The sequence below is a fragment of the Trachurus japonicus genome, chromosome 1 (genome assembly GCF_045865225.1).
Source record: "Trachurus japonicus isolate A0001 chromosome 1, Traja_1.0".
Lineage (NCBI taxonomy): Eukaryota > Metazoa > Chordata > Actinopteri > Carangiformes > Carangidae > Trachurus > Trachurus japonicus.
In genome coordinates, this window is record NC_140907.1 from 340,584 (window position 1) to 368,115 (window position 27,532).

General features: G+C 40.7%; 1 protein-coding gene across 1 annotated transcript in view; it reads left to right on the forward strand.

The window, feature by feature from the left end:
• The window catches only part of LOC146991051 (complement C3-like), a 33,151-nt gene continuing 5,619 nt past the window's right edge, over nucleotides 1-27,532 (forward strand). The window contains exons 1-39 of the mRNA XM_085786184.1: nucleotides 1-112; nucleotides 1,718-1,913; nucleotides 2,056-2,218; nucleotides 2,356-2,432; nucleotides 5,453-5,541; nucleotides 7,194-7,276; nucleotides 7,381-7,468; nucleotides 7,623-7,725; nucleotides 8,391-8,508; nucleotides 8,696-8,811; nucleotides 9,185-9,331; nucleotides 10,327-10,426; nucleotides 10,529-10,626; nucleotides 10,727-10,918; nucleotides 11,029-11,184; nucleotides 11,677-11,806; nucleotides 14,339-14,413; nucleotides 14,672-14,869; nucleotides 14,956-15,076; nucleotides 15,192-15,280; nucleotides 15,374-15,513; nucleotides 16,594-16,806; nucleotides 17,216-17,279; nucleotides 17,381-17,470; nucleotides 17,625-17,831; nucleotides 18,643-18,718; nucleotides 18,812-18,971; nucleotides 19,086-19,184; nucleotides 22,590-22,740; nucleotides 23,069-23,154; nucleotides 25,518-25,595; nucleotides 25,709-25,864; nucleotides 26,013-26,075; nucleotides 26,243-26,324; nucleotides 26,497-26,545; nucleotides 26,702-26,792; nucleotides 26,910-26,999; nucleotides 27,096-27,198; nucleotides 27,282-27,371. Of these exons, the coding sequence (XP_085642310.1) occupies nucleotides 36-112; nucleotides 1,718-1,913; nucleotides 2,056-2,218; nucleotides 2,356-2,432; nucleotides 5,453-5,541; nucleotides 7,194-7,276; nucleotides 7,381-7,468; nucleotides 7,623-7,725; nucleotides 8,391-8,508; nucleotides 8,696-8,811; nucleotides 9,185-9,331; nucleotides 10,327-10,426; nucleotides 10,529-10,626; nucleotides 10,727-10,918; nucleotides 11,029-11,184; nucleotides 11,677-11,806; nucleotides 14,339-14,413; nucleotides 14,672-14,869; nucleotides 14,956-15,076; nucleotides 15,192-15,280; nucleotides 15,374-15,513; nucleotides 16,594-16,806; nucleotides 17,216-17,279; nucleotides 17,381-17,470; nucleotides 17,625-17,831; nucleotides 18,643-18,718; nucleotides 18,812-18,971; nucleotides 19,086-19,184; nucleotides 22,590-22,740; nucleotides 23,069-23,154; nucleotides 25,518-25,595; nucleotides 25,709-25,864; nucleotides 26,013-26,075; nucleotides 26,243-26,324; nucleotides 26,497-26,545; nucleotides 26,702-26,792; nucleotides 26,910-26,999; nucleotides 27,096-27,198; nucleotides 27,282-27,371 (4,504 nt within the window). The 5' untranslated portion in view covers nucleotides 1-35. The remainder of the gene's footprint in view (nucleotides 113-1,717; nucleotides 1,914-2,055; nucleotides 2,219-2,355; nucleotides 2,433-5,452; nucleotides 5,542-7,193; nucleotides 7,277-7,380; nucleotides 7,469-7,622; nucleotides 7,726-8,390; nucleotides 8,509-8,695; nucleotides 8,812-9,184; nucleotides 9,332-10,326; nucleotides 10,427-10,528; nucleotides 10,627-10,726; nucleotides 10,919-11,028; nucleotides 11,185-11,676; nucleotides 11,807-14,338; nucleotides 14,414-14,671; nucleotides 14,870-14,955; nucleotides 15,077-15,191; nucleotides 15,281-15,373; nucleotides 15,514-16,593; nucleotides 16,807-17,215; nucleotides 17,280-17,380; nucleotides 17,471-17,624; nucleotides 17,832-18,642; nucleotides 18,719-18,811; nucleotides 18,972-19,085; nucleotides 19,185-22,589; nucleotides 22,741-23,068; nucleotides 23,155-25,517; nucleotides 25,596-25,708; nucleotides 25,865-26,012; nucleotides 26,076-26,242; nucleotides 26,325-26,496; nucleotides 26,546-26,701; nucleotides 26,793-26,909; nucleotides 27,000-27,095; nucleotides 27,199-27,281; nucleotides 27,372-27,532) is intronic.

Genomic DNA, 27,532 nt, shown 5'->3' on the forward strand with positions numbered 1-27,532 from the left:
ATCTGCATTGACAGCAGAGTAGATCCAGCAGGAGGATGAGCAGGACTCTGTTGTGGCTCCTGGCCACTCTGGCCTTTGCCTCTCTGATATCTCAGACTGATGGATCTGAATTGTAAGTAGATCTATCTCACCTAATTATACTTTCTTCGTGTTTTAATCAATGCAGCCAAAAAACTGCTGAACCTCAGGGGCTCTTTGCTCTTATAATCCATTTCAGTGTATGAATATGCAGATCAATTCAATCAATCAAGTCAGTTGTATTTGGCAGGGCAGTAAAATGAACAACAATTGCCATTCATGATAAAAAAAAAAAAACTTTTCTCTTACAGTTTGTGTTATGTAAATGAGGGTAATGTTGTTGCAAAATTCCCACACATTGATGTTTAAAGGGATAGTTCACCCAAAATTAGATTTTCACTCTTTATTTACTCACCCTCATGCCAATTAAGAGCTGTGAGAATTTTCAGAGTCCTCCGTGCCTTCTCTGAGTTACAGGGGGGTCCGTGCAGCAGTATTTGTCCATATAATGGTTGTCAATGGATACCAACTTTCTTCGTCCAAAAAGACACACCAAAAAACATCCAAATACCTCCATACTGCTCGTCTGTAATGTCCCTCTTGTATTGAAGCCCCGACATGAGAAATTGTTCCGCCGGTCAGTGCAAATCACGCGAGATTTGCACAGACACAGGAAGAGCAGTGAACTGAGACACTGGGAGATTCCGCTACAAACAAGCTTAAAATATAAGCTTGTTATAGCTCTTAGTTGACATGAGGGTGAGTAGATAATGAGTGAAATTTGAATTTTGGGGAACTATCCCTTTAAAGGGATAGTTCACCCTAGAATGATATTTCGCTCATTATCTACTCACCCTCATGTTGACTAAGGGCTGGAAGAAGCTTCAGAGTCCACCGTCCCTTCTCTGAGTTACAGGGGGTCTCGGCGTAGCAGTGCATGTCCATATAACGGTTGCAAAGGGACACCAGAGCTCTTCGTAGCTTCGCAGTGCGGTTACTGCGTGATTCGCAGTAACCGCACTGACGCCGGCGCAAATCACGCGAGATTTGGACGGACCAGGAAGAGGAGCTTCGAGAAGCTTCCGCTACAAACAAGCTTAAAATATAGACTTATTTAATTTTTTTCGGGACAATTACGCAATTTGGGGCTTCAGCACAAGACGGACATTACATACGAGCATCATGGAGGTATTTGGATGTTTTTATGTGTGTGTTTTTTTACGAAGAGCTCTGGTGTCCCTTTGCAACCGTTATATGGACATGCACTGCTACGCCAAGACCCCCTGTAACTCAGAGAAGGGACGGTGGACTCTGAAGCTTCTTCCAGCCCTTAGTCGACATGAGGGTGAGTAGATAATGAGCGAAATATCATTCTAGGGTGAACTATCCCTTTAACATTGGATTCAGCGGACAGAGTCCAGAATCATGATGAAATGCTGCATTGATCTAGTCCTGGATCTTTATCAAAATAAGCAAAAGTTTAAAACTCACCAAGTTTAAAGTCCATGTTGTCTTCTTTCACACTGATGCCAAGGAGGTGGGGGGTTGTTATAATGAGATTTAAAAAAATGTTTCTAAACAGTGACACTGTACTACTATTATTATTATCTATGTGGTTTACAGATTTGATCCATTTCAGAGAGCAGATGGTATAGTGACTATGTATTCTCAATCTTTGTCTTTTCCCACTGCTGTGCAGGAAGGTGATGTCTGCCCCCAACCGGTTGCGTGTAGGAACAATAGAAAACATCTTTGTGGAATGTCAAGACTGCAGTGGCGCAAACAGGGAGGTCAGGATCTCTGTCATGAACCACCCAACCAAAAGTTCAAGGCTGGCGTCCACATCTGTTACCCTTACCAGTGCAGAAAATTTCCAGGGAATTGGACAACTACTGGTACCTGACAACACTGTTACTTATGTCTTCACATTCTATCACAACCTCAAATAAGAGAGTAGGAGATAAGGAATGCAGAAATGCTCATCATATACACCCTGCTGCTCACACACTGCTCCTCTCTTGTTCTGTCTGTCCTCAGATTCCTGCAGAATCATTCAGCAGGGACCCAACCGTGAAGCAGTATGTCTACCTGCAAGCTCATTTTCCTGACAAGACGCTGGAGAAAGTTGTCTTAGTGTCCTTCCAGTCTGGTTACATCTACATCCAGACTGACAAGCCTCTGTACACCCCCAACAGCAGAGGTGAGTCCTGGACTACATCAGTGCTGAGAAACTGAAGGAACTGTGCTGATTTTATTTATATTAGTTGGACTAAAGTACTTTTCATTATGTAAATACTGTAGACCACAGGAACATAAACCTTTCTCTCCTCCTATTAGTTCATTACAGGATGTTTGCAGTGACACCCGGCATGGAGCCTGTGGAGAGGGATTCCTCCATTGACATTGAGATTAAGGTATTGAACTTTAAGTTAAGCACATAATCAAATGTAATATTTTCATAATGTGTCTCCACTCAACAACAGATCGTTTTCCTATTTTCAGTCTCCTACATCCCTCTAATGACATAACACATTTAGTGAGCCTTATTTTTACAGCAGTAGGTTTGATGTGGAGCTGTCCCACCACTCACTGCCCCTCATTTATCATTTATTACTTTCGCAAACAAAATGGGTGTAGGTCAAATCTGATGCAAGGATCAACATTTATCAATCTGAATGACAAAAAAATCTCAAACCAGGTCTGACCTGGTGTACGCAAATCTGAACCAGTGTATAACATGCAGGGCAGAGTATGACTGTGTTGAATAACTATTAGATCATACCAATGCAACAATTCAGACTTCATGTGACAAGTCAGTTGCAGATTTATTGCTGTCAGGGGCAGATTAAGGGGCCCCTGGGCCACTCTTTGTTTGGGGCCCCACCTAGCTCAATATGGTTTACCAAAAAAAGGCAACTAAGTCCCATGTATAAGTGTACTAGGGATATTTCACACACATGTGCACGTTCAGACAGCCTTAAAGGCAGTAAAAAAAAAAAAAAAGCATTGAGAGTGCATCAGCTTTTAGGTAAAACATCTGTAACAGTAATCCTGTTTTCCTTAGTCAAAATTACAACATCCAAAGACAAAAACTGAACTGCTGCACAATACCTGAATAAAATAAAGCAATAAGTTCTTAGGCAGCACAATAACTAAACCAAACAAGTGAGTCTTGAAGCCCCAGTATGTAGGAATTCCGTATTCTTGATGTTGCATTCACGTGAAATCTGGCAGACCTCAGACAGACAACAGACGTTGCATGTAACAGGATAATGGAGGAATATGTTGTAATTGGGGATGTTTACCTGACCCACGTTTTACCGTCTTTCTCTGGTCGGATAAAATGACATCCGGTTGGTTTGCCGACGGCCGTCTGCCTGACTGCACCTGAATGCAACATCAGTGCCTCCGTCCTTCCTCACACTACACAGTGGTGACAGTTTTAACAGGCGCTACCTGGAAAACTTTCTCCCCGAGCCGACAGCTCCGCTGAGTTTCCATGGTTACCTACGGTCACGCTGCTACTCAACGTAAAAAATGGCGATGCAACATGGCAGCCTCGGTTCGGTGCGCCCCCCTTGTATATTTGTAACGAATTGTAACAACTCATTCTAAGGTACGAGAAAGCTTTCACTTGTATGCGGGTGTGATTCGACTTCAGTGAAATACGTATTTATGAAAGCAATATTTGATTTTTGCTAATAAAAAGCCAAATAAGTTACATACCGGGGCTTTAAGCAGTGATTTACAAGTGGAAAGTCCGCACAGTCAACGGTAGTGCGTTGCACAGAGTGGGAGTAGCGGCTCGATCTCCTCTAGTTTGTAAGAGCAATCGAGGAACATCCAAGACCATCTGATTAGCTGAGGGCTCTGGAGGGCTATGCCTGCTTCATTAAAAACTACACATACAGAAGAATAAAATCATCTGAGAAAAACAGCCGGTCAGCCAAATTATCCACCCTGCGCCAAAAATAAACCAGATTGGAGTTGGTGAGGTTTCAGCTCACCTTCAGCGCAGCCTTTTGGCACAAAATTGTCACTGCGCCAAGCTGAACCTGTCGACATCTCCCCATACTATGCTGCCACACCCATCTCAGTTCACCTCGGTCTACCACATTGCCAATCAGCACTGCACAGGGTTCTCCACGCTACGCCACCGTGCGCTTGCGCCTGGTACGAAATTAGGGCCCAAACTGTTTTTAAAAATGGGCTAATTGCCTCAGCCAAATCATGCCATCAATGCTGGTGGCTATAAAGTCGCTTTCCCAGCAGTACATTGACTTTCCAAACACTGATGCTCAGCAAACTGTGAAAACGTAAAAGCAATTGATTATACCCATCAATGCAATTCCTTTTATTTGATAAAGAGGGACAATGTACATTGATAAACATTTTAAAGATAACATGTCAATTCTAGCTAAAAGGCTAATTTCCATTGACAGTACTCCTATACTGAAACAAACAAGAAACAAGCAGGTTAAAGAAAACACAAGTATAAGTACAGTATTTAAAAACATGGGGCAGGTACCCCCTTTTTTTAGAAAGAAAAAACAAAGAAAGTAATACAATCATAATACATAGGTAAGCCAACAACTGTACAACAAAATACAATCGTTGTTTACAGGTGGTAGGTGGTGGGGGTTAAAGTGCTAGAGTTGATGATTAAAGTGCTAGAGTTGGAGGACAAAGGAGGAGTAAAAAAAGGGGGTGTAGATGGAATGGGAGGTTGCAACAATGCAGGTCCGGGTCATGTTTCTTGATTTAGTTGTGGTAATCAGTCAATAGGGGAGGGGCCAAAGGGGGAGGAAAGAAAGAAAGAAAGAAAGAAAAGAAAAAAAACTGATTAAGTAAATAAGTAAGTGGTGAAGATGAGAAAACACAGTCAGTTAGTTAATAACTGACTGACTGAATGTGCACCTGTAGCAACCTGCCACCAATGATTACACATTCATCAATCACAAAACTCACTCTATAAATGTCCGGATATTTTGTGGTGCTGCCCTCTCTGAATGCGGTAGGGTCGGTAAAGTTCTTCTTTTTGGCCATCTTCTGCATCCATGTTGTTAAGGGGGTTGGACAAGGCCTCTTGAGCATGAATATATTGGGGCATACAGGCTACCATTTAAATTATGGTACCCCGCAGATTTATCAATGCCACACGGAAATTGGCAATGTAGCCTACAAACCTTTATTTCACACCTGGCATACACTGAATTTTACACCAGGATTTATGATGGATCTTATAGACTCTTGATAAATGAGGGCCACTGTGAATATAAATGTCTTCTTGTGGATGAATTGAATAGTTGAAAGTTTTTTGTAATTGTAAATTGTTGTTTAGTGGCAATCAAAGAGCTGATTAGTCTCGTGTATGACAGGCAGCTGATTTTTGATTTGATTGTTTGTAAAGAGGCTAGTCTCTGTTTATTTCTAGACACCGGAAGGCATCACTTTTCCTGTTGATACCGTCTCTCCGAATTCAGGAATCCACTCTGGAGATTACCAACTTGCTGAAATTGTCAGGTGAGATTTTCATTTAATTGAATGTAATTTAATCTCTATACATCCTATTTTCTATTGGCAAATTCACATACACATGATACTCATATATGTATATAAATGGATATTTACACTCTACACCAATTTGGGGTGCACATGTATGATTTCTTTTTATCACAACAATCCTTGTGGCCGTTTGCTAAAAAGGCAGCAGAATGGCACAGTGGTGTGGTGGTCTTCTCTCCACAAGAGGGTTCTGGGTTCAATTCCTGGATCTGAGTCTTTCTGGGTGGAGTTTGCATGTTCTCCCAATGTTATGTTATGTTTATTTATTTGATATGGACATCACAAATACATTGAGACTGTTCCAGTGGACAGACCAGATGCTTTGCTTGGGTGTTTTTAGCACATGTGCTAATTTTCAACACTAGTCCATGGGCGGCTATTCTAAAAACACAGAGGATATTATCAACAGTATGAGATAAAACCAAGTGCATCACAACAGTAGCATACTAATCTAAAAACACAGATCAACGAAAGGACATTGAGCAAACAGAAATCATGATCGTAACAGTAACAATGAAATAGTTCATATTTATACATGTGGGTACTGTTGTTTTGCTTTTAGCCAGGCTTTTAGTCCTCTGTTAAAGGGACAACGAGGAGTTTTGGAAAAGCGAAGCGTTTTCACACTACATTTATGAGCCTCCGCGCGCACCGTGAAATTCTTTGACCGGTGCAAGACAGACTGTTTTCATTCATAAAGAATTAAAGTCAGAGGTTGGAAGACGATCACATACCGTTGTAGTTCCGACCATAAACGGCGATTCGGCGGCGTTATTCTCATGACTCGCCGCGAAACCGAAAGTAAGGAAATGCTGGTCGGCTCACCCAGCATTTCCGCCACCACTAATAATAACAAAATAACGATAGAGACAAAACTATATATTTATCGAAAATGGGCCCATTAAAAAGCGTGGGTAACGTAGATTCATCCACATTAATATGAGACTTTTTTATTGTCGGGGAATTTTTCGTTCTGCCGATGGAGAAACTCCTCGTTCTCCCTTTAAAAGAGTTTGTATCAGTCTCCAGTTTCAGCTGAGTGGGTAAAGTGTTCCCTTTTACTGAGAAGGCAGACTGTCCAAATGGCTGTGTGGGTTTTTTCTGGTTTCCTCCCACAATCCAAAAGCATTATTAACAACTCTAAATTAGATTTGAATGTGAGTGTTTGTGAGGTTTTTGTCATTGAGTGTCAGCCCTGCACTAGCCGAGCAACTTGTTCAGCATGTCCCCCACCCTCACCCTAACCCTACTGTATATCAGCTAGCCTGGGATTTAGCAACCTTGCATAATGGATGGAGGACCCTTATTGCTGACATCCTGTTTAGTCTTTGTGCTTAGCAAAACTAAGTTGGAATTCATTTTCTCATTTAACTTGTGCTGAACTTCTAATTGATTTTCATTAATTCTTTGTTATTCTGTCTAAACATTAGTTGCAAATGGACAGACACACAAATAACAAAACACTGAGACACTTAGTAAACTGAAAGCTTAGTTACTGCTCTGTGCCCATGAAGAGCAGCAGAAGTCAAATTGTTCTCTACACTGTGTGTGTGTGTGTGTGTGTGTGTGTGTGTGTGTGTGTGTGTGTGCGCGTGCATTCGTGGGTACAGTACTGGAGTTTGGAACGTGGTGGCCAAGTTCCACAGCAACCCACAGCAGGCCTTCTTTGCAGAGTTTGAGGTCAAAGAATATGGTGAGTCAGTTTCACTTCAACTGTTATTTACTTTGAAATCTATAAAACACTTGTTTACTTGTGACCTGATGATAGATACAGACAAAATGCATTAAATGTTTCAGTGCTGCCCAGTTTTGAAGTGAAACTGATTCCTTTGAGCTCCTTCTTCTACGTGGACAGTGAAACTCTCACCATCGAAATCAAAGCTAAGTATGTAGAGGTTTTATGTTGTGACTTTAGAAAACACATTTTAGTAGATTTATAGGAGGAGAACATGGCAGATGTTTTTTGGAGGTTGTTTTGGAGCAAGTATAGTATTCCCGCTATTTTCTTTTGTCATTGTCCTTGTCTCCTGTTGTTTTAGGTATTTGTTTGGTGAAGAGGTGGATGGGGCAGCTTACGTGGTATTTGGTGTTGTGCATGATAAACAGAAGAAGAGTTTTCCTGGCTCCGTTCAGAAAGTGGAGGTGAGCACACAGAGGAGACCCCTGATGGTTGCAAAGCTTTTTTTTTTAACTTCTCTCAGTTGCTCCATAGTTGCAATTATTTGGATTTGACCATATACATAATACCTGCTAATTACTCATACCATTTGAAGATGACTATGACACATCACAAGAGTTATTTGAATGGAAGAATTCAGATGTTATTACGTTTTACTTCTGGTTGCAAGGAAAATATGGCCTGTTTGACAAGTCATTTTGTCAAATTACAGTACTGAGCTTTGTTTTGCACAGAGCGCTGGCCTACCTTGAGTCAAAGTAGGCACACATTTTTAATCACTGGTGATGAATAGGACAGGCAAATGTATTACAAGAGGTTTTAAGCCTGCCCCACAACAAAATATATTGTCAGGGCAAAATGCCAAAACACAGCTCATGAATGAAATTACTTTCCTACCGCCAACAAAACAGCAGCAGATGCCAAATGTTCAGTTTGTTGGCCCTTCTATCCCCTGTTTTACAGCTTGGTGTTTACCAGCACTACAAAATATTTATGACTGGAAAGACTTAAGGATTGTTTGGATTTCCTGTTTTTTCTGATGTCAATTAATTGTCAAATTTATTAAAGATATTAAAAGTACTTTTTAATCTTACTTTTAAATACATTGAAATGCTTTGTCTTACATCAGATCGCAGGGGGTGAGGGAGAGGTCATACTGAAGAGAGAGCACATCACACAGAACTTCAAAATAGAAGAGCTGGTTGGGAGTTCCATATATGTTGCCGTCAGTGTGCTGACGGAGAATGGTAAGAAAGTCAGACTGTAAGTGACTGACCATGTGTAATTCAGAATTAGCACAGAGGGTTTATTCAGTTCTATTGGTTTACAGACATCATATCAATAAATTAATGTTAGTTTACTGTGAACAAATGTAAAACAAACTCTTGTGATCAGTGTGTGTTCACGTGTTTGTCTTTCTGCATCAACTCACAGGTGGGGAAATGGTGGAGGCTGAGCTTAAAGGTATCCAGATTGTCACTTCACCTTATTCCATTCACTTCAAGAAAACCCCCAAATTTTTCAAACCAGGAATGTTCTTCGATGTTACGGTAAAGCACTTAGATTCATATTTAAATCTATTTTCTTTGCATCTTTGCATCTATGCCTAAAAAGTGTGACATCATATTTTCTAAGTTCATTAATTAAGTCAAATGCCACGTGCAGTGAAATGATCTCTCAGTAAATTTAAGCAATTAGTACAGTATTTTGAGCATTGACCTTCCAGAAGAAAAATAGAAATTCACCCAATGGACCACTATGTATTGTTTTAGTCATAATTCGTAGGACGTGGCTAATGCAGTTTGTTGGTAAAATTTTGTAATTGCCCATACTAAGACAAGATTAATTACATTGCTTCACAGGAATGGTAGATGTTTTCTGATTGTTCAGCTATTTGTCTGTTTGCTTTTTTTCTGATGAAAGGTTGAAGTTATGAATCCAGATCAAACTCCAGCAAAAGGTATAGAAGTGCGTTTGCAGCCAGGAAATGTGCCAGGCATCACTGGACCTAACGGCATGGCAAAGGTTACTGTTAATACAGTGGCTGGAGGTGCAAGTCTGACTGTCACTGTAAGTTGACTTTTTTTTTTTTTTTTTACTTTTTTTTTACCCTAACAAAACATTAACAAAAAGGACAGTGATGAATAGTTTCTTAATACAGATGTAATGGAGAAAGGATGACAATTACATATTGACACCCAAAAGTTTTAATAACACACACACACACACACACACACACACACACAAAAACAACAACAAAACTGTGTCAGTAGTACATCACATCACAACAAACACAATATTGATGCATCTCCAAAAACCAGAAATGAATGGGAAATGTTTCCAGACTGACTGGGAGGTTAGACCCCATATTTTCCCAAATGTATCAGAGGAACAGATTAATTGAAGTCAGATTTGTTCTGTTGAGAAAATAAATAAATAAATAATATGCCTCTTGTCAATATTAATTTTGTGCAGGGAGAAAAGGCAATGCAGAGATGGCTGGAACAGTTCTGAGCATTTGATTTTACTTTTCCACCAATTTGTGAAGCCAAAGACAAATTTCCGCACTGTGGACAGATTATTTTTTCTTTATTAGTGGTAGTTGTCCTTTTTTGGAAATAATTGGAAAAAGTCAATAACTGTCCAATAATAAAATTTGGAGGGACAATGCCAGAACCAGAGTGTGTGGTTTGACTGCTGACAATCATAACAGGCTGGTAAAATGCTGCCATAGATCGGATAGGATAGCAAGTACCACTTTACACTGAGTTAGACCTCCTCAAATAGAAGATTTATGATCAAGTTTGAACATTTCCTCCCGATCTGTATCAAACTACATGGATGTGACCCAAATCTGATTCGAAAAGACGCAATCAACTTGTATGTATAAGAAGTTCTGGCTAATTGAAATTCATATTGTCAGTGAACAATTGCTGGAAAAAGTACTTGCACAAAATTCATGCAAAGGAGTTGAGAAAACAACAGTCTGGGAACATAAAAAGTGAACACAAACATCTGATTAACTGTAACTGTGTGTTGATGCGTGTGTTTGTTTCTAATTACAGGCAAATACAGCTGATCCTGGGATTCCACCTGAAAGACAAGCATCAGCCACTATGAATGCTCTCCCATATAAAACTACTGGCAACAACTTCATCCACATAGGTGAAGATAAACCTGAAATAATGCCAGATGATAAAATATAAACCATGAACAAGAACTTTTCAGTGTCTTGCTCACATTACATAATTATTTTTTTTTTTACAGGTGTGGACACAGCAGATCTGGAATTAGGAAACAATTTAAAAATCAGTCTCATCCGAAACAGAGAGGCAGTAGGGGCAGGAAATGACATCACATACCTGGTGAGATATGTTTTGCACATGTGGACCTCTGCGAAGCAATTTTTCTTGCTTTTTATTAATTATGTAGAGAGTAAGTGCTGATGTGTAACTCTGTCCCCAGATCTTAAGCAGGAGTCGGCTTGTGAGTTATGGCCGTTACAAAACACAAGGCAACTTTGTAATTTCCCTGATAGTTCCCATCACCAAAGAAATGCTGCCATCGTTCCGTATCGTAGCCTACTACCATACAAGTACCAATGATGTGGTATCGGACTCTGTTTGGGTGGACGTCAAGGACGGCTGCATGGGCTCGGTGAGACAAACTGCACTGATTTAACACTGTTTTACAATGAAGTGAACAAAAAGATAGTTCCATATGGTTTAAATGCTTCAATACAAATCAGCATTTTTTCTTACATTTAGCTGAGGTTACAACCTTCAAGAGCTGTTAACTCCTATGAGCCTCGCAGTTCGTTTGGTCTGACGGTCACTGGAGATCCAGGGGCCACAGTGGGACTGGTGGCAGTTGACAAAGGCGTATATGTCCTGAATAACAAGTTTCGTCTGACACAGAAAAAGGTAATGTGCTCAACTTTACTTTCCCTTCACATTTTAAAGGGACAACGAGGAGTTTCTCCATCGGCAGAACGAAAAATTCCGCGACAATAAAAAAGTCTCATACGGTATGTGGATGAATGAATCTACGTTACCCACACTTGTTAATGGGCCCATTTTCGATAAATATATAGTTTTGTCTCTATCGTTATTTTGTTATTATTAGTGGTGGCGGAAATGCTGGGCGACCAGCGTTTCCTTACTTTCGGTTTTGCGGCGAGTCATGAGAATAACGCCGCCGAATCGCCGTTAATGGTCGGGACTACAACGGTATTGTCTGTCTTGCGCCGGTCAAAGAATTTCACGGTGCGCGCGGAGGCTCATAAATGTAGTGTGAAAACGCTTCGCTTTTCCAAAACTCCTCGTTGTCCCTTTAAATGTTGAATGAGGTGTGTATACAGTGTGAGCCCATACTATATATACTGTATCCTAATGCCTTTGACCCTGCCCCCTCAGGTGTGGGACCTTGTAGAGACATATGACACAGGCTGCACACCAGGTGGAGGGAAGGATAGTATGGGTGTGTTCTATGATGCTGGGCTGATGTTTGAGACTAGCACTGATACTGGGACTCCCGAAAGAAAAGGTGACTTGCCTACTCTACAGTCTCACTTTTTTCACTTCCCTGACCAGATTAATTTTCTGCTGTTGCGGTATCTTGCCACACAAAAAGACTCAACACTGTTTCTATTTGTAGTTGTTTGTTTATTGTTGCCATTCAATTTTACTGTAAATGTCATTTTTCAGTGCTATTAACACCACAATCAAAGGTTTAATTACATTGAGACATTATTAGGCTAACTCTGGGCACAGAAAAATACAAATCTGTCACATGGCCCTGTGAAGACCTGGCATTAATGCGTCTGTATTGATCCAAGTGGCCAGTTCCAAGTGTCTCCACATACATCTTGACCCACTTAATATCGGGATCTCACTTCCCCACTTAAAATGCAATAAATTCATTAATTTTGTGAAGAATAGACCAAACATTTTACATATTTTAGTGAGAGCAAGATAGAATAAGGAAGACAAAGAGAGGGTGGGTGAATTACTGCAGCTCCCGCTCTACAATAAAATAATTATCCATTATGTGCCGGAGCGGTGTGTATGGATGTGAACATAAATGAGTGACATGTAAAGTTGTCAACAACGGGAATTTCTCCTCCAGAAAATAGCCATAGTGAGCAACACAGGTTCAAAAGCACACCAGGGCCAGAGGACATGTTTCACATAAAATATGATTGATTTGATTTCACAATGACCTTAAAATATTTTAAAAACAACAAAGAAGAAGAACAAACTGACCAAGGGAAATAGACCCAGATGGAGCCGCCACACTGTCAAAGGACAAACGAATCAACAGGGCTAGGGCTTACCATGGCAGCAGAGATCTCAAAAGGGGAGAAATTTAACCTGTACACCACCAGTGCACTGCAACAGAAAGGGATATTTGAAATTTTGAAACGGGGAAAAGAAATATTAATAGAAGTGTGCAATGTGTGGGAAAATCTTTCGACAGTAATTCTTACATTAAAGGGATAGTAGCATTTTTTTAAAGTGGGGTTGTATGATCTACAAATAGCCCCTAAGTACTTTATTTGCAGTAGAAGACTCTCTGCACTCCTCCCGTTAGTAACACCAACTCAGGTATCCCTCCACCCAGGGTTAGCACCTGCCGATCAGCAGTTGGTTAGGTCCAAATAAAAACTGCATTTTTCCTGCACTTTGAAGGGCTGGAAAAAATTATAATATAGCGAACAATGACACTGTGTATTTTTTTTCAGGTAAAACCTCTTTTAGGCCGCGAAAATAGGCCGTTTCTTTGGGTCTGTTCACAACACTGTATGTTGTAAATCTCTTGGCAGGGCTATGGGCTGGCGTTGCTAACGGAAGGAGTGCAGAGAGTCTTCTACTGCAATTAAAGTACTTAGGGGCTATTTGTAGATCATACAACCCCACTTGCTACTATCCCTTTAAATAAAAAGCCTAAGGTCTTGGCTTGAAATATCCTTTTCATTTTTAGAACTTATTTGAACATGAAGTAATTAACCATCAAAGGGTTAGGGTTAGGGTTAGGGTGACAGCCAAACCCATCACAGGGTCAGTTGCCACAGGGTATGGAGTTGGTTGTCCCTCCAGTGGTTCAAAAGGGTTCTGCCTGGTCTCCATTGAGCCATATACCCATGGCAAGTCCAGGGAAGTATGGCTCCAATGTGCTGGCTGCAAAAACTTGGCTCTCGAAGATTGCACCCCTGTTTATCCGGGGGCATACCTTTGTCAGAACTGTGACTGTGTGAAGCACAGGGTTTGCTAGACACATTGTAATGAAAAGGGAGAGAAGGTCAGTGTTTGATTTTTTTTTTTTGTTCGATGCGGTGATGGGGAGGGAGATAGATCATCCGCATAAAAATTGAATATAATTGCCCCAGACCAATTCTAAATAGAGTTTGAGTGGCTCAAACTTAAAACTTAAAAGACCTTTATTGTCCTTAACAGAATTTGTATTTAGTGTTCTAGCTGCATCGTGGGTGTATTAGAGACATCGTGGGTGTATTGGGTGTAGTTATGGCTTAAGAGGAAATAAGATGGCAACTAGAACACAACTTATGGCTTAAGAGGAAATAAGATGGCAACTAGAACACAACTTCCCTATTGTATCTGGACACAATTTGAACGGATAGCATTTACACCTGGCAATAATATGCATCTCCAGTGTCCACATTGAGATCTGACCACATATTTTGCTGGTAAATTGAAAAAGAAAAAAGAACATAAATAGCAGAAGAAAAAGAGAAAATGGTAGCCAAGCATTAAGCAGTGCTATTGTACGCACTTGTTTTAGCTTTTCAAAGCGGCGGAAGAAGCCATCTTCAATATCTTGAACACAGACAAAAAAGCAGATGCTTTACTCTACGTTAAGCATCTGCTTTTTTGAGTGGGTTAGTGTTAGGTGGCCACTACACCCACACCACACACCACAATCTGGAAACCGTAGTGCGCGCGCCATGATGACATATTTCCACATGACCTTGTTTTTTGTTGATTCGCAGATGTGGCTAAAATCTAGGTCGAACCTTGTTGGAATATGTTAAAGATCCAGTCTGTGTTGTGTTTTCAGAATTGGATTGTCCGAAGGAGGCCCCCAAGAGGAGGAAACGATCTGAAAGTGTAATGTCAGTCGTAACCAGCTTATGTAAGTACCACAGAGCTAAACTACTCAATCACATACAGTCATATTAATGCAAATAAGGTGTTGCCTTTTTCAGTGATTTATTTTAGGGCTTTCAAATGCAATGTATCACAATGTCCAGCCCGGTCTGCTATTAATCGCAATTAATCACACATTTTTTATCAATTCAAAATGTATCTTAAAGGGGAAAAAAATCACCCTTCTTCCACTCTGTGTGTTGTTTCACTTCTGTCTCTCTTTCACAACCCTCTTTCTTTTCAGTGAGTCAGTATGAAGATCAAAAACAACAAGAGTGTTGTTTGGATGGCATAATGGAAACTCCTCTTTCGTACTCTTGTGAGAGACGCAGCCAGTACATCACAGATGGTCAAGCCTGTGTTGATGCCTTCCTGAAGTGCTGCAACACTATTTTGGCACAGAAAAGTGAAAGAAGAGATGAAGAACTCCAACTGGCTCGCAGTAAGAGACAGGGATATGGGATGGGCAGAAGCCCTTGTTGGTTAATCACGGTCACGTTGGTAACAATCTTTGTAACTTGCAACTAGGTGAAGCTGATGACGACAGTTACATGGACAGCAATGACTTTGTTTCTCGCACCCAATTTCCTGAAAGTTGGCTGTGGTCAGACATCAAACTTGGTCCTTGCCCTCCAAACACACCCAAGTGGTGAGGCAAAGGAAATGAACACACACAAAATACACTGATAACTTCATGTATGACATGGCTAAAGCTGTAAACTTCTCTTTGCCTATTGAAGCCTAAACAAATTTCTTCATTTCAGTGACACTATATCAAAGGTGAAAAATGTTCCTTTGCCAGACTCAATCACAACCTGGCAGTTTACTGGCATCAGTCTGTCAAGTACCTATGGTGAGAATTCAGTGATGCATCTGACCCTCTCTCATCCATTATCTCTCATCCGTTACTTCAGTTTAATCACTTTTTCTCCCTTTTATTTTAAAGGAATCTGTGTTGGTGAACCATTAGAAGTAATTGTCCGCAAGGAATTCTTCATCGACCTCAGACTACCCTATTCTGCTGTCCGTGGAGAGCAGCTGGAAATTAAGGCAATCCTCCATAACTACAGCTCTAAACGAGCCACTGTAAGTTTGTAGCACTCTACTCTGCTGTTTCATACCAGAGTCAATGGATAGAAAGAAGGCAAAAACAGCAGCAAAAATTTGACTGACTGTTTCACCAGTCTACAGTACTGTATGTAATTGCATACATAGTCAGTGCAGCTGGAGCAATGTCACACAACATTTACAGTGCATCTTCTCCTTTAAATTGATTCTCTGGCAGACAATTAAAGCTAAGATAAAACTGACGGCTATGGTCCTTATTAGTCGTGATTAAAATACGCATTTTTTAAAGGTAAGGTTAAAGGGCTAGTTCACCCAAAATTGAAATTTCACTCATTATCTACTCACGCTCATGTCGACTAAGGGCTGGGAGAAGTTTCAGAGTTATCCGTGGCTTCTCTGAGTTACAGGGGGTCTCGGCATATCAGTGCATGTCCACATAACGGTTGCAAATGGATACCAACTGTCTTCATAACAAAAATACACACCAGAAAACATCCAAATACCTCCATGCTGCTCGTATGTAATGTCCCTCTTGTACTGAAGCCCCGAAATGCGAAATTGTCCCGAAAAAATTTAAATGAGTCTATTTTTCAAGCTTGTTTGTAGTGGAAGCTTCTCTTCCCGGTTTGTCAAATTTGGACGAACCGGGAAGAGGAGCTTCGAGAAGCTTCCGCTACAAACAAGCTTGAAATATAGACTTATTTAATTTTTTGGGAGACAATTTCGCATTTCGGGGCTTCAATACAAGACGGACATTACATACGAGCAGCATGGAGGTATTTGGATGTTTTTTGGTGTGTCTTTTTGTTACGAAGACAGTTGGTATCCATTTGCAACCGTTATATGGACATGCACTGCTACGCCGAGACCCCCTGTACCTCAGAGAAGCCACGGATAACTCTGAAACTTCTCCCAGCCCTTAGTCGACATGAGGGTGAGTAGATAATGAGTGAAATTTCAATTTTGGGTGAACTATCCCTTTAATATTTTAATGGACAATGACAAATACTACCTGAAATTATAAGTGGTAATAGTCGTCACTAGCCTGCGGTCCACTTGCGTCATCATCTTTGATCAACATATCCCATTGTCTTCCAGGTGCGTGTGGAACTACTCGAGGAGGAGCATGTGTGCAGCTCAGCTTCAAAACGTTCAAAGTATCGCCAGGAGGTCAAGGTTTACCAGGATTCGTCCCGATCTGTACCCTTCGTCATTATTCCCATGAAGGAAGGAATAGTCAACATTGAGGTCAAAGCAGTTGTTAAAGACTCATCGCTCCATGATGGAGTCCGTAAGCAACTGCGGGTCGTGGTAAGAGAAATATCTAATATACAGTATATAGTATATCTAATATATATTGTGGGTTATTATTTTGATACCCACCCCACTGACTCCTGTTGCAGTAAAATGTTCAATCTGCAAACAAAAGTGGTCAGTATAAGCATAACATCATATATCAGGTCTGTAACTTTATGACATGAATATACTGTATCTGTGCCTTCTTTTAGCCAGTTTTTGTTTGGACAGAATGAAAGTTTGTCAGTTACCATTTGCCTGAACACCAAATCAAGCCATATTCAACATCTCTCAACTGAACTCCAGATTAAATGGCAAAACAAGTTTTCTGATCTGAATGTGTGTGTGTACACGTATACAGTATTTTCTGAGGAGTGTATAAACTTAAAAGCTGTAATTTCTAATCTTTGTCCTGTTCTTACAGCCTGAAGGTGTACTGATTAAATCTCCAACAATTCTAACTCTGGACCCCGTCAAGAATGGTACAGGTGAGTGTACCAATTATACAGCTACACTGTAACCTACTTTAATTTAGTCCTATTCTGATTTTATCCCTTGACTTATTCCCCACACTTGTTTCTCCCTTTAGATGGTAGACAAGTAGAAATTATCAACAGTGGAATTCAAAGGAAAGATTTGGTGCCAAACACACCTACGAGCACACAGATATCTGTGACAGGTGAGGTGTGATATGATATTATGTTTGGACATGCTATGTGATAGTGCCTGGACAATGAATTCTGCATTGGTGTAGATTTAATATTGCTCTATGTAGATAAATAATTTCTGACTATTCTGATTATGAATTAAATGATTTTTTTTTGTGCATGCAGGGAGGGAACAAATAGGTGCAGTGGTGGAGGATGCCATTAGTGGGCAATCGATGGGTAGTATGATCTACCAGCCATCAGGCTGTGGAGAGCAGAACATGATCCACATGACCATGCCTGTCATTGCGACCTTGTATTTGGACAAAACTAACCAATGGGAGACTGTGGGTTTTAAAAAACGGGAGGAAGGCCTCAAGCACATCAGTTATGGTAGGTTCACAAAGATGTATTTGTTCACATATTCATACAATTTTGCCGATGCCCGACTGTGTGTGATTGTAAAATCTCTTACCTGGCTGAAGTGCAAAACTAAAATCCGGCAGTGTGGTGGACAACATGCTACCCCTGCCCCACGGATCCAAGCTACAGCAGGGACTGTGAATAACTGAACTGAATGCAGCACACACATACACAGACAACCGATAGGAGAGGAAACAACAACTTAGGCCAGGAATTTTAGACCACGCTCAGATGCTAATTCTAAAACTATCTGGTACTGCAGGAAAGTCAAAAAACTAAATATAAACTGTATAACTGATCACATATGATGTTATTATCATTATTGTATTCAATATATGTATTCAATAAGTTGACAGAACACTAGGTGAAGGGCAGTAGATTTTGTGTACACTCATCTGAATTCCTCACTTTCCTGACTTCTAATCACTAATGGATACCTGTTAGTATTGATGGTCATCATCAAAGGCAAACTCAGTGTAGACGGATGGAATTTCTTGTGGGATCAGTGCTGCAGCAGCAAAAACGAGAATTCATATTGTAGCTGCAGCAGTTCAGAGAGGTAAGATTTTACAATAGGTGAGGTGATGCAAGAGGTCTAACAGCTCAGACCCGCTTGGATTGTCACTGCAAGTGCCAAAAAGACAAATATTAGCAAAAATTTGTGTCATCAGAAAAATTTGCATAATGTCAAAAGAAAAGATTTATCAGCATTTCTTATATTACCATATGATGAATGAGATGAATGTCAGTCAGAAAAAGGCTGTTTTGTTCATGTTACCAGGCTATCAAAGGGAGCTTGCCTACCGTAAAACTGATGGATCTTTTGCTGCATTTCCCAACCGTCAACCTAGCAGCTGGTGAGGCTTACAAACATCTATGAACTGGAACTATGCAAGGATGGGTGTATTTAATGAGCAAATGAAACTAAACATTTACACCTTCTGCCATAGGTTGACAGCTTATGTTGCCAAGGTGTTTGCTATGGCCTACACCCTGGTGGCAGTGGACAAGAATGTGATCTGTGGTGCAGTCAAGTATGTGGTTCTCAATGGACAACAACCTGATGGCATGTTTAAGGAGGATGGAACTGTGATTCATGGAGAGATGATGGTACCCTGATCAACATCAGTCTTAAGATAAATTATTAAAAATAAGATAATGGAGATTAAAATTACAACCTCATACACATTATTTATTTTATTTTTTGTTTGTGTGTGTGAACAGGGTGATACACGTGGTGGCGTTGACTCAGATGCCTCCATGACGGCCTTCTGCCTCATTGCCTTGCAAGAGACACGCGCACTGTGTTCTGACACTGTTAATGTAAGTATCTCAATTTTTCCTTTCACTTCAGAGGTTGGGCAAAGGTTTTGAGGCCTTTTGTGGTGTAGACTGTATAAACTTGAAATGGAAAAACCACTGCACACTAAGGGCCGGATCTACTAAGATCCCAGATAGCGGGCGCTAAATTGTGTGCTTGCGTGCGTTATAACACAATAGGGCACTAAAGAAGTCGAAACCAACTTCCCACAAACGACTGTCACTCTAACGACTGTCACTTTCCAGTGACATCATCGGTCTTGTGAAAGCCCTCACACAGTACATTTACATGACACTTGAAAAAAACTGAATTATTGCCTTAATTCGACTATAACTGGACAACTGAGTGCATGTAAACACCTTAGTCCAACTAAACTCTGATTAAGACACCCAGATAATGCGATTGGAATTCGATTTTCTCCGTCATGTATACGCCTTAGTCGGACTGAAGCTGGACAATACATGTGCGCATGCTCCACAACCGTAGAGACGGCACCAAGTGGAGCAGAGAAGCCGCCTGAACCCGGCAAAGGAAAGAAAAAAAAACAACATCAGCGCCGATTCAATGCATTTCACACAGCTCGACCAGCAAGAGTGTTTTATTAAAAAAAAAAAAAAGAGGGGGGGGGGGGGGGGGGGGCTGTATCCTATTCTCAGCGCGAATCCGGCCCAGACTGGCGCGTCTGGTCGGGAGCTGCAGTTGAGAATTTATTATTAATCTTAGCTACTAAGTTGTTTATATTGAGTTTTTTAGGAGGTGTCAGTAAAGTCAACAGGACAGGAGGCGTATTAACCCACTGAAACAACGGGTGACGCTGCATGAGGGGGCGATGGACCCCGTCAGTTATTCGATTTTCTCAGTTGCATGTAAATTGAGACAAGGACAGAAGTCCGACTTGACGCCACAGTCGAATTTTGAGCATAGCTCGATTAAGCTCTGCATGTAAACGTACTGACTGAATACCTGGGTCTCCACACCAGATAGTTGGACCAGTCCCAGCCTGGTCAGATGTGAACATGAACTGATGAAGCCTCTTGGATGAGAGGTGAAACGTCTTCCTATAGTCCAGTTGCATTCGATTTAAATTTCCTTGAGAGCTCATCACTTAGAACCGTCTTCCTATTGCACTCATGGATCTTTGTTGTGTCATCTTGCATAGTGGCTCTGTTGCTCATTAAAAAACCCATCAGATCACATTTTTGAGTAAATGACTTACTCCTGGCATAGAGCTTGATATCATCCATTTAGAGGAGGTGGCTAATGGTTGAAACACGTATTAAACTTGACAAACGATTAGAAATATTTGGAGAGAGACGTTTTAGGGATCGGACATGCACGTTGTGTGTTGCTACACGTTGCTACGCGCTCGGTGGACACACACTTGGATGGAGCTGTGAGAGACGGCTGGTTCATCTGTAACAATATAACCTGCCTATATAACTTCATGTGCAGTGGCGTGCACAGACTTTTTGAAGGGCAGGGGCGAAAAGGAAAAAAAGGGCACATAATAGCGCGTCCTCGCCACTGAAGAGGGCACTTTAGCACGCGTCTTGGCTTCCCTGAGGGCACTTTAACACGTGTTTTAGCTCCCAAGAGGCCACTTTAGCACATGTTTTGGCTCCTAGATGTGGCTCCTTGAGGGCACTTTCAGGGCTGCCAAGTTTCAGAAAATGACAAGAGTGAGACTGTAGCAACAAGGTGCGTTTGGCCGGCGACCACAGGTCGGCGGCGAAAAAATTTTGGCCTTTTTTAACATCGATTTGGCCTGTTTTAATATCGATACCTTAAGACTAAAAAAACGTCGATTTGGCCTGTTTTAACACGTGTTTTGGCCCCCAAGAGGGCACTTTAGCACACGTTTTGGCTCCTAGAGAGCACTTTAGCATGCATTTTGGCTTCCAAGGGGGCACTTTAACATGTGTTTTAGCTCCCAAGAGGCCACTTTAGCACACGTTTTGGCTCCTAGAGGGCACTTTCAGGGCTGCCAAGTTTCAGAAAATGACAAGAGTGAGACTGTAGCGACATGGTGTGTTTGGAAAATTTGGCCTTTTTTAACGTTGATTTGGCCTGTTTTATAATATGAATGCCTTAAGACTAAAAAACGTTGACGTTTTAACACGTGTTTTGGCTCCCAAGAGGGCACTTTAATATGTGTTTTGGCTCCCAAGAGGGCACTTTAACATGTGTTTTGGCTTCCAAGAGGGCACTTTAACATGTGTTTTGGCTCCTAGAGGGCACTTTAGTACACGTTTTGGCTACCATGAGGGCACTTTAGCACACGTTTTGGCTCCTAGAGGGCACTTAAGCACGCGTTTTGGCTCCCAAGAGGGCACTTAAGCACGCGTTTCAGCTCCTAGAGGGCACTTAAGCACACGTTTTGGCTCCCAAGAGGGCACTTAAGCACGCGTTTCAGCTCCTAGAGGGCACTTTAGCACACGTTGTGGCTCCTAGAGGGCACTTTAGCACACGTTTTGGCTCCTAGAGGGCACTTTAGCACACGTTTTGGCCCCCATGAGGACACTTTAGCACGTGTTTTGGCTTCCAAGAGGGCACTTTAACGCGCGTTTTGGCTCCCAGGGGGCACTTTAGCACGCGTTTTTCAACAATTGGGCCACGAGGGGGGGCGACCGCCCCCCCTGCCCCCCCCCTGTGCACGCCACTGTTCATGTGTTGATACAACCATGCTCCAACACAGCTGAGGCTGTGAAGAGCCTCCTCCTCCCGTGGCTGCTGTAGTTCTGTGTTATGTTTTTTCCATGTTTTATATCAAACTATTCTGGCCAAGGATACTTAATCCACTATCTGTTACTTCCCCCTCACATCACTACTAACAGAATGGAATTTAAAAAAAATTCTGGACTCCTCTTCACCCAAAATGACTTTGATGGTGCTCACAGTCTCCTTATATGGTGTTACTCATGGGCGGAGATCTATGCTAATTGCTGATCACCGGGGGTGGGCTGTTAATTTATGAGCGTGTGAACGTGACTCTTGCATGATACTTTGTATTAGAGCTACTGTATGTTTACAAACATGTCCACTTTCTTGAAGTAAACAAACCCCTCGGTGTACAGTATGTTTGAATAGTCATCTGATGTTGTATGTGAAAAAGAATGGTGGTTTTGTGGGATGTAAACAGCCTAAGATCGATCCGGTCCCATCATACGCTGCTGTGGCGATGTGGGGACAGACAGAACTACTGCTTAATAGATCATCAGATTCAGATTCATTCTTTTAGACCTAAAATTAGGAAACAATAGCCCCAGGTTGAATTTGCCTGGAATTGTCCTTTAGGTGTGTTAGTGGTATTGTGAAATAAAAATTATATTGTAAAAAAAAAAGTGACCAGTCCCTTCTCTCTATCTGTTTCACTGATTCTTCCGTCATTTTCATCTTCCCCTCTCCAGAGTCTGCAAGGAGCTATAAACAAAGCAGTGGCCTACCTGGAGAAGCGTTTGCCCAGACTCACCAATCCATATGCTGTTGCCATAGCATCATATGCCCTGGCCAATGAAGAAAAATTAAACAAAGAGATCCTCTACCAGTTTGCTGACTCAGGTACCGTTGCACAATAGTGCAATAATTTTTTTTTATTTTTGGGGGCTTTTTTACCTTTAATGGACAGGACGGGGGGCACACAGCACCGCTCAACGCATAACACATCCACTTTATGATTGATAGGATAAAATTGTAGCCAAAGATATTTTTAAGTATTTCAACCGCAAAATGTCCCAGTCAGTAGTATCAATATGTTAGTAACCAAAGTTTCTTGGCAGTTTATTTGTAAGTTACAGTATGTTAAAAACAAAACATCTGATTTCTTCATTGTGATAAAACTGTAAAATCTGTGTCGGCCTGTGTGTTGCCTGTTGTGTGTTTTCAATAGATTTGACTCACTGGCGTGTACCTAAAGGACATGTTTACACAATGGAGGCCACAGGTTATGCTCTTCTTGCACTGGTCAGATCCAAGGTAAGCATGTCCCTTCTACCAGCATGTTACCAGCATGTTACCCACTACAAAAACTCACAATGAGGTCATTGTCTTTGCCACCTCACTTGGTGGGAAAAGGGTTTATGAGGACGAAACAAAAATCAGTGAAATGTGTTATACTAAATGTCCATATTTTTCCAACTGTTTACCTCATTCACCAAACATCATAAACCCTTTAAATTTCAGTTGATCACCCACCAGAGCACCTCATAATTATTAGCATTTTCTTTATAAATAAAATAAAATAAATTATCATTTATTGTACTGTGGAAAGAAAACGTAGCTTCAGAGAAACCAAGGGCAGTGTAAATCATTCAAAAAATGTTATTGTATGTGCATTAATAGCAGTCTGTATTAATACAAATAACTAAGACAAGGTCAAACCTACGTAGTATATGGCTGGAGTGTGTATGGTTGATAGGCTGCAGTAACTGGAGTAGTTCAACAGTTGTGAAACCACTGTAAACATCTGACATTGTGTCATATTTGCATAATGTCTGGTGTCAGTCAATTTCTGTCTGGCCTGTTTACCTCTGTGCTCTGAGATACAGCCAGTCTACATTTTGCATTGACACTTACAAGAAAGCTCTTACATTTTCCTTTGTTTCTGTTCAGAACAAGTTTCAAATAGTGACCGAAACCTGGCCCATATGTTAAAGCAGAAGTAAGTGGTCCGGTCGTTTTCGCTAATGCTGCGTTCCAGGCAGGCTTTTGAAATCGTAAATTACAGCTTCAAGTCACAACTTACGACTTTGTAGCGTTTCAGGCAACCCACTCGTGTTTTTCCGACCTGTTTTACCGGTGAAAGTCACTATAACGGCCACTCGTAACTTCCGACCGGTGAACTCCTACCAGATCGAACTGGTACGACTTCACGGTCGGAAAAATACGAGTTTCCTTGAACGCACCATAACAGTCCTCGTCCCTACGTCACCACATTCACGGCGTTCCTTGGCTGCACACACAGCCCTGCATGCCGTTCTCTCTCCTCATTGGATAAAAACTGTAGGATACGATAAATGTTTTCTCTTCGGCTCAGAGCAGAGCAGAGGGACTGAGAGACCCGTGTTTCAGTCCAAACACTCTATGTAAGTGATTGCTGTCGGAAGATATAACTATTTAAGACTTATATTAACACAAATATATCACTTACTTCAGCTTTAAGCAGCACTCACTAACAAGCTTGCTTATAGGGTGCCACTTTTTAAGAAAGTTGTTGAAGGTAAATTTCTACGGAAGCGTATTGCATTCACTTGAATAAAAAAAAAAAGTCTGGTTTTTCTGAGTAATTAATTTTTTTGGTTTGTTTTTCGAGCTAATTATTTTAGTTTTTCTGGGTAATTTATTTTTTGGTTTGTTCTTTTGAATAATTTTTCTGTTTTTCTGACTAATTTTTTCTGTTTATCGTGGTAATATTTTTCCTCCTGTTTTTCGGGGTAATTTTTTCTGACCTAACAGGATTTTAAAATCCCGTGGGAATCTCCCAACTGCAAGTATCGTTTAACCACTGCATCACGGATTTATTGCATCTTACATACATGAGATACATTGTTAAGGATTTTTTATTCAAACTCCACTCATTTTCCAGACTGAACACAAGCATCAACAAACTTTCCCGGGGCAAGCTACACACTACACATCAGGGAGCGCCTTCAAAATAAAAGTACTACTCATAACACAATGAGTAAAGGCGCTTTCTTTTACATTGCTACATCCGTGGATATGCTCCACAAAAAATACAGTCTTATTTTCACTGTGTTCCAAGTAAATTCAGATTTATATTGAAAGGAAACTACCTGTTATTACAGAACACCTCCTCAGAGAGTGTCACTCAGAACAGTCCGATGTAGCACTTTTATTTTGAAATCAGTCCTTACGTTACTTACAGGTGGGAGCTTCTCACAGGATTTTGAAATCTCGAAGCTAAGTCAGAAAAGAATTACCTCGAAAAACAGAAAATAATTAGTCAGAAAAACAGAAAAAATTATTCAAAAAAACAAACCAAAAAATAAATTATCCAGAAAAACAGAAATAATTACCTCAAAAAACAGACCAAAAAAATTAATTACTCAGAAAAAACAGACTTCACTCAAGTGAATGCAATACACTTCCGTAAATGTCACTATATATGTGCTTATTCCTGTACTCAGTCAGCCAGTTTGTCACAGTAGTTCCCCCCTTTTGCTTTTTAATTTTTTGATGTTTGATGTTTTTTCATTGTGCTGTTTTTAAATGAGCTTTATAGATGAATAATTTGATTTGATTTGACTCATTATTGCAGTCCACTTCCAATGCACGCACAAGTTAACCACTGTCAGTTCACCCCTTCTCTGTTACTAAAGGACTTTGAACACGCCAGACCTGTGGTGAGATGGCTCAACAAACAGCAGAGGGTGGGCAGAGGCTATGGATCAACTCAGGTAATAGGACTTTATCTAGCTGTCTTTAATGCATCTGTGCTATTTCTCTTTCTTTTTTTGTTCTATGATCTGGGATTATAATCTTATTAGTTTCATGCTCTCTTTCTCCCCAGGCAACTATAATAGTGTACCAGGCTGTAGCCGAGTACTGGGCCAGTGCCAAAGAACCAGAGTATAATCTGAATGTGGACATCTTGGTGCAGGGCAGGTCAAAACCTGACTCCTACAACTTCAACCGTGAAAACCATTTTGCCACAAGAACTTCTAAAGTGAGAACACACACACAACCACACACACAGTGACTCATTAATATCAGCAGTAAATCAAAGTCAATCAAATTGTTCTCTTCATATTTGTGTGTACACACGCATGTGTGTGTGTTTGTGTCTACTGTACATATTTTTTCAATGTCTACAGATCAGCGATATAAACCAGAATGTAACAGTGACTGCCACAGGCACAGGAGAAGCAACAGTGACGGTACATATAATGTGTTTTTGTTCTTTGCTTCATTATCTGTTTTGTATTGATGTGTCCCTTTTGAGACCAAAGATTTTCTCTTTTAACTTTGTCTATTACGATGAATCCATCCCATATCTTCCCAGTGCATGTAATATTAAAGTGCACTTTTTTCTTCTGTGAAATAGTTGGTGTCACTGTATTATGCTATACCTAAGGAGAAGGAGAGTGACTGCCAGAAGTTCAATCTGTCAGTGCAGCTCATCCCAGGTAATTTGATCCCCCCTCTCTCCCACTGTTTATTGTGTGTGAGCTGTTTGTTTAGATGTATATCTGTCTAGCTTTTACATTAAATTACAATTAATTACATCTTCATCATCGTGACAAGTATTTTTTCTTTAATTGAAGAAATATTTAATCATCTGATGTTTTGCTTCTCCAGAGAAAGAGAATGAAGAGGAGAAAGTTTACTGGCTGAAAATAGAATATTTGTGAGTACGATAAAGAATACTGACAAATGTTACAAAAATATGTCATTTTCTAACCAGCTACAGCCCCCATTGCTTCATATCTTAGTAACTCTGTTACTGTTACTCATTTTGTTTAAATTGCTCCATGAAATTGTACATTGCCCATGTTCTGCATAGTTACAAGGACGATGAGAGAGATGCTGGTATGTCAATCTTGGATATTGGCTTGCTAACTGGCTACACTGTCAACACAAATGATCTGAACAGAGTAAGAGCTTTTACAGATACAACCATACCCACATAGAGTGCAGTGGTCAAAGTCAAACAAGATGATTTATGATTTTGAAAGTTGTCTGACAATGTGTGATCGTATGTTTGTGGGTAGTTGGCAAAAGGACCTGCCCGCACCATTTCAAGATATGAGATGGACAAAGCCCTGTCTGACAGAGGGTCACTGATAATCTACCTGAAAAGTGTAAGACATCAGGGTTTCTCTCAGTCATCATGCAGTTTTCTCTTTGACTTGCCATTCCTCTATTTATCTGTGCCCCTCTTTGCTTTACATCCTCAGGTTTCTCACACACAAACAGAAGAGGTCGCCTTTAGAATTCACCAGACCTTGAAAGTCGGAGTCTTACAACCAGCGGCCGTGTCTATCTATGAATATTATGAACGTATGTCGTAAATATATGCTGCCTCAATGTTTTCAAGATTATTTTCTTTGCTGCAAATGCATGTACATTACTTTTTGTTGCAGAGAAACATTGTGTAAAATTCTACCATCCTGAGAGGAGAGCTGGACATCTAATGAGACTCTGTAGAAATGAAGAATGCACATGTGCTGAAGGTAAACAAGATGATAAGTGTTTGAAGACATAAACTGCCTACCTACAAATTGGATGATTATTGGATTATTGCCCTCATGAGTCAGAGTCAGAGAGTCAGTTTATTTGCCATTTGTGGAAGGAGACCACATTGGAAAAGGATTTGCGAGAGCTCAAAAAAAAA